Source organism: Athene cunicularia, assembly GCF_003259725.1.
Source record: "Athene cunicularia isolate RWA chromosome 21 unlocalized genomic scaffold, athCun1 chr21_part1, whole genome shotgun sequence".
Classification (NCBI taxonomy): domain Eukaryota; kingdom Metazoa; phylum Chordata; class Aves; order Strigiformes; family Strigidae; genus Athene; species Athene cunicularia.
Genome location: NW_020799127.1, coordinates 6449227 through 6456018, shown reverse-complemented (window position 1 = coordinate 6456018; position 6792 = coordinate 6449227). Strand labels below are relative to the sequence as shown.

The 6792-nt window shown below is 50.6% G+C and overlaps 1 protein-coding gene across 3 annotated transcripts in view; it reads right to left on the bottom strand.

Moving 5' to 3' along the window:
• Positions 1-5683: 5683 nt before the first annotated feature.
• Positions 5684-6792, bottom strand: part of ATAD3A (ATPase family, AAA domain containing 3A) — a 28443-nt gene continuing 27334 nt past the window's right edge. For 2 of the 3 annotated variants that reach the window (XR_003399881.1, XR_003399882.1), the window contains 2 exons: positions 6374-6514; positions 5982-6097 (listed from right to left, as the gene is read on the bottom strand). Coding sequence is in view for 1 of the 3 variants with exons in the window: in XM_026862967.1 (XP_026718768.1) it covers positions 5918-6097 (180 nt within the window). In the remaining 2 variants the exon portion in view is untranslated. Of the gene's footprint in view, positions 6098-6373; positions 6515-6792 lie in introns of all 3 variants that reach the window. The other variant, XM_026862967.1, reaches the window with a different exon arrangement.

Genomic DNA, 6792 nt, shown 5'->3' with positions numbered 1-6792 from the left:
AAAAAATGGCCAGCAACAGAGACAGGTGTCTGAGTTCTGGTGCGGTGAGAATAATTAGAGATAGGGCAAGAGCTGGAGGACTGCCTGGGGACTTCTCTGAGCTACCCATGCGCTGCTGCCCTTTGCACATCTTATAAAAATAACGTCATGTAGCCTGGCAATGCTGCCAGAGCTTCATTCCAGGAGATGCCGTATATCAGAAGCTATCACTGAGATTTGGTAAGGCTGTGCTACCTCAAGGAATCAGGGAAAAGGAAAGCCAGCCAGCAAGGATGTCCCAGGCCATTCAAAGCAAGATCTAACCCACACCTGTCCTTCACCAGGCACCCAATCTCTGCTGGCAGTGCTTGGCAGGAGGAAATGAGGAGTAAAGCAGCCTGGTGGCACTTACGGAGTATCCCGTTGTTTGAAGTCCTTTGGTTCCTCTTCCACTGGAGCTCAGATGGGCAAACGCTGCCTTATCCCGAAGCCCGAGCAGTTGAGGTCTGTGGGAGAGACGCTGGCTCAGTCCCAAGGTCCAGCAGAGCACCAGGAGTCTGTGAAAGCACCGACTCAGGGATGCACACCATGAACGGCCTGGAGGTTGCAAGAGAAGCAGGGTGGAGAGGTAACCATTGGAGAAAAGATTTTCTATTGTCATTTTTGACTGGAGAAATTGCTGTGGGACAGCTGACCTACAGTTAGCCCTCAAACTGGATCCTTGCTCCCCAAGTGATGCAGTGACAGGGTCGTGCTGCCTCTCCATCGCCTGCCAGAAGCCAACCCACAGCCGCCGTACAGCCCACACGTGTCTGTCTGCTGCTGCAACACCCCTTTGCTTGTGCAGGGGTCACCAGTAACCCCTGCTCTTGTTGCAGCCACGTTGGCTTCCAGCTCTCCACCTGCAGTTGGGTTTGCTACGTACAAACTCCCGTGTTTGCTTTGGCTTCTTTTGTGTGTGTCGAGGCCTTGGAGCTGCCCTGGCACCGAAGGGCTGTGCATGACTAAGGCCCAAGGGAGGAGAACCCCCCCCCCCGGCAGACAAAGCGCAGACCCAGCAGGTTTCACACCAGGTGAACATAGAGACAAGCCAGAAGTTGCAAACTCTGGCATGTTTTTGTCAGGATCCCTCCAACAGATCCCCATTACTTACATCCGTGTGCCAACAGCACTCAGTCGCTGGCTGCAGAGGATGGGCTGCCTTCCACAAGCAAAGAACCTCCCGCAGCAGCAAGGCTGCCCAGGGCAGGCCAGCGACTCGCATTACAAGGCTGGACAAATTAATGAGGTTTGCCACTTTTTTTTTTTTTTTTTTTTTTAAAATAAAACCCAAACAAACAAACATAAAGGGAAAATAATAATGTTGAGATAAAATGGAAGCAGCCACAGACAATGGACTGTAAGAGAATCTGAGTGTTTCTTCTCCAAAATGCAAACAGAGGTTGGCAGAGAAATAATCCCTGGGGAGGCTCCTGGCCCCCAAAGCCCTACAGCACAGGGCACACACTGGTGAGAAAGCACGTGGCACTCACACCCTTGTGCTTGCACAATGGAACTTTCCTCCCGGTGTGACACGTTCAAAGGTAAATAATTTAATGGATGGCAACTGAGAATTGACAGATGACCACGTTATAAATCTGTCTCCCAGCTGCAATGCTGAAGCACAGAGAAGGCGTTTTAGCTGGCAGTGGAGGAGATGGGGAGTGATGGATTGCTTGCTAATCCATCTGCTCTTAGATTTGCTCTCCAATACAAAATACTATTTTAATAAAGTGCTATTAGCTCATAACTCACTCAGTGTCACAGAGAGGAGATAACCTCAGCCTGGGGTTGCCATCCTATATCCCTACATGGAGCGTTAACAAATAGCCAGCTGGGTGCCACCTCCACAGGGACATCACTCATCCTGCGAGCTGACAGCGTGACAGCAAACCCAACCTACTGATGAGGCTGACAGAGGTGACAGAGGCCCTGCATTTAAATCTTTGATGAGGCAGGAGTTGAACAACAGCTTTTTTTTTTTTTTTCTCCTTTCCCGTTGCATTCCACATGAGTGACAGCGGCGACGGGCACAGCTATTCAGCAGGCAGGAGGGCATGCAATCACCTAGCTGGCGGCTGGGAGCGACGTGCATAGCAAGAGGGACACGTAATCTCTGTTCCAAGGCAGGATTTAGAGAGCTGGTAGGGATAATGCCTGGGACACATCAAGAGAGCTGGCTTCGTGCATCCAACAGCCCCTGGCACGTGATGGGAAGGAAGAGTAGTGTGCAAGTGTGAGAGAATGGATGGAGAACTTTTATTTCCTGTGGGAAAAAAAAAAAAAAAAAAAAAAGCAGCAAAGCTGCACTTTCCAACCCAACAGCTACGGATCCAGGTTGTGCTGACCAAGTGCAGATCTGCAGGGCGCATCAGCTACCCGCGTTCCCGGCACTCCCCACGCTACTGCCCAGAACACAAATGTGCTGAGCTCAAACAAAGGGATCAGTTGGGTGGAACCCACTCCTGTCAGGGAAGTACAAACGGCATCAGCTTGTACGAGTGGAAGCTCACATCACTCTTTCAATGCAGTGGGAAGAGATGAAAACAACTGGGTTGGAAGCTTGTACCTAAGCAAAACAAACCCACACCACCTCTGCCACTTCTTACCCACTTGACCTGGCAGCTTTGGCACCCCGAGCCTCCTCAACCCTCTTGAATCAGGCTCACCTTGGGCTTTTCTGCTCCACCTCCTCTGTTTTTCCCAGCTTGGGTGCCACCTCCCTCTCTCCTTCACCGGTGGGAAGTCAGACATCCACCATCCAGCAAGAGCTCCGTAAGTGATGTACCCACAGTCGGGCTGGGTGTACTCAGCCCTGCTGCTGCCACGGGTTGAAGTGATCGTGGACTTTCAGGCATCATGCTAATAGGGGTCTCTCAGAAGGGGATAGGGGGGAACCTGCCTGCTCTGCCCAGAGCCACAAGCTTCTCTGGAAAGGAGGATGAGAACTCACTGAATTTCACACACACAGATGCTGCCACAACCGACCCGGTAAGGGCTGTGGAGGGAGATTGTGAACAGAGAGAAGCGAGCCCTGAAGTGCTCCACTAGCACCAGGGTTGCACAGGAGCCTGCAACACTTGGCTAATAAAGCACGAAGAGCACAGATGTGCAAAACTCTGACCAGCTGACTGACCGAGGACTTTTAAAGGGTGAAGGGATGTTGAGACACACGCGACAAGTTCTGTGTATTAAAAAGTGCTGTTTCTGCATCAAGTATAGAAATGTCTCTACTAACCCCTCCCTGACCTTTTAAAGGAAAACAAACTAAAGAAAACAGATTTCATTTAGCAGAGAGCGCACCATCCTCCAGGCTGCCCAAGAGAGGAAAGAACTTTGCCCCTTAGGATGCAAGCAGCACCAAGCTGTGAGTCACACGAGAGCAACATCTCCGTGCACGCCAGAAATGCCAGGGCACCCACATGTTCTCCAACACCCTGTGTCTGTCTTCAAGCCAGACAGTCTGTTCCGTCCATATAGCCCATGCAGCAAAGCTCAGGGGCATCCATCCTTAAGAGTGGTCATTAAAACCCCTTAAAAACTGAGAAGTACTTCTGTACTCAGGCAAACCTGAGAACCCTCAGGTCAGCCTCGGCTTCCTGCTGCCTTCCCTGCCCCAGCAAGAGGCTACTGCTAGCTAATTGTTCTCCCAAACTGCAATTAATCACTGTTGCACAGCACAGAGGCACGGATCATCGCTGCATTACAAGCGCTGTGCTCCCTCCATGTAGGACCTGATGCAATCTGAAGGAGGAATCGCACAAAACAGCTGAGACAGCAACTGCTGTGCCTTTCACGCAGCTTTACAGAAGGAGCCTCTTCCCAGCTGCGGGTATCAGCAAAAGCCCGGTCAGACAGCATAAGGACAAGGCTGAGCACCTTCCCCCTTCCCCCAGCTCCTTCTGTGCTTCATGGAGATGGTTATGGAAGAGAGGGGAAAAGTATCAAAGCTGTATGTCACAATTGGAGATTTTAATGACACAGCATCAGACTGTTCCCTCACATAACTCATTAGCAAGGTTTTTTTAACAGAGCGGCTCTGCTTAGCTCCTTTCCATCTCTTGGGGCTCAACAGAACTCTAATTCTAGCAAAATCTAAATAGGAAATGGAAAGCCCCAGAATAGCTAATCCTCTAGTAAATCAGTGGACTAAAGGACAAAAGAGCAGCTTCTAAAATGCATCTTCACATTCTCCCTTGGCATCTGGGGAAAACATCAGAGAACTATTTTGAGAAGGCGGCAGCCTGAGACAGCTTGCAGCCTCCAGAAGCGTTTCTTTCCTGGTGTCCCACAAGGCTGCCTGTTCCGAGGGCCCTGGTGCCCAGCCCTGTCCCGCTCCCCTGCTCCCAAGCTCTTGTCAGGGTGCATCTCGCACAGCTCAGCAACAACCACCAGCGAAGTGGGCAAAGCAGAGAGTGCTGTCAGTTCCTGTCGGAGGAGAACGTCTCAGCAAGGTACTCAAGGGCACGGATTTAGGTCAGGCAAATGTGCTTGCATAGTGTAGTTACAGAAGGGGACTCAGAGCACAGCGCAGAGTTCAAATCCAGTTCAAGCTCAGAAACAAATCAAGAGATTTTTTTCCAACCTGTCTCTTGTATGCGCACAGACAGAACAAATGTCATCTGATTGAGACAGGCTTGTGTTCATGACTTGACAATGAAATATTTCTCAATTGTTCCAGAAATGCAGCAAAAAACCTGCGGAGCAAGAGCAGGTTGATGGCAGCAGCCAGTGGCAAAGAGGCCCCATGCATCTCTCTCTTCAGACCACGCTGGACACCTGTACACCAGACAGACTTACTGAGCCTTGCCTACTCACCTCCTTAAAGATTTACTTGGAGAGGGGAAAAAAACCCCAAACTAAATACCTAGAGCTGCTCTCAGACTGGCTGTAGCAGCAAGTACCTGGCTGGAGAAAGCAAACAAAGCACCGTGGGCACCAGAGTCACATCAGACACGTGGGAAGCTGGGAAGCAGCATGTCCAAAGGGCTACCCAGCCCCTGAGCACTGCCCGCCAGGCTCTGCTTGAGGAAGTGCCAGTTGCTCCCAGTTCAAACCACCTTGTGCGATCCAGGGAGTGGGTGCAGTTATTCTACAGCGCTGCACCGGAGGGGCCTAAAAGCTGTCACACACGGAGCACTCAGCACTTCAGCTCCAGAGCTTCTGGTCCCTTGCAGGGTACCACTGTGGGCTGGCTCTGCCTCCAAGCACAGAAAAGACAAAAGGCAGCAGCCAGGGCACTAGTGGGTGTCGCTACATCACAGGGAAAGTCCCAAGGCTTATCAGCCAACCCACTGCACAGCTGTAGTTTCTCCTCAGGTTAAGCAGGTGCAGCTGTGAACCACACCAAATACACCTCTAACACAAAGTCTACCCTGAGTCTGTGACAAGGTGACAATAAGAGCAAGGAGTGGTGCCAGAGGTGAGCAAGGAGGTATGTCATGCACAGGATCTGTGAAAAAAAAAAAAAAAAAAAAAAGTACCTCTGTGGGAGCATAAACCCTACAAAGTTAAATATCTGGGAGCAGCAGGCTTGGACAGGCCCTGGGTTCCCAGAGGCCCATGTCACTGGGACACCCCAGAGCAGTGTCAATTGGCTGAAAAAGGTTTGGAGTTTGGGCCTCTCCAGCAGGACAGGCCATACAGACTAACAGAGTCAACAGTATTTCAGCAAGGGGGTCCTTTAATACAGTTGCTTCTGCCTTATTTAAAACATCGTGTTTTCTGGTGCACTTTAAAAACATGAAATCAAAGGCAGACTGAGGCAGTGCCCCCTCCCTTGCACCAATGGACACATTTCTCTCAACACAGGATTCCACCAAACATTTACCCCAAAAGACCCTCCCAGCTTTCTGCTACACCCGCTTCCCCACATGCTGGTCTGAAGCCTGCAGACTTCTCACACTGCTGTTCCTTTGGGGAAAGGCAGGAGGGGGTTTCTGCCAGTCCCTTTGCTTGCTTCAGCACCCTCCGTCTGCAGCCACTCCATCTTCTGTTGGTGTTGCTGCACAGCATCAGCCACCCGGGCATCCATCATGGCCTCTGTAAGAACACCATCCTCTGAGGCGTAAGCTGCAGCCTGGAGAGGCAAAGGCAGAGGAGACAGAAGTTAGTGATGATAATTCCTGGGATCAGTGAAGATCTGAGACTACTGGGCCCTCTCTTCTGTTTTCTTCTCCATGCACTACCTAACGCAACATCCAGTCTCGTTCTAAGCCAGCGGCGGTACGCAGAACAAACTGGAGTATCACTGTCAGCAAGGTTTTCCTTGAGGACTGAAATACATCAACTGCCCAAGCACAGAGAAACATTCACAGCTACACTAAAGTCTTTGTCTCTGAGCTACTTTGCCTACCTGCCTCGGGATTTCCTGGGAGGCAAGATCTCTGCATTCGGAAGAGCCAAGGCCACAGGTTCCTAATGCTGAGCATAGCCAGTATGGTTAGGCTGCAGTCACACTTGGCTTGTTTAAATTTCCTCTCCTGCTTTAAAAGCCCTGCATGTGTGAAGCCAATAAAGAGTAATAGGTGCACATGGTGATTGAATGACTCCATCCAAGACAAAAGAAAATGTTTTAAACACACAGGAGAACTAACATCAGTGCTACGGTGAATATGGGCAATGTGGCACCTCTAAAACGGATGTTTTATGTGCGCTAATCCTGATTTCCTCCTGTGTTCTGCTAGGAATGTCCCCTGCATCACTTCTGTGCTGCGTCAGCTCCCACCCCATACTCATCTGCCCATGGGACCATCCCTTTCCTCCCCCTTTCCT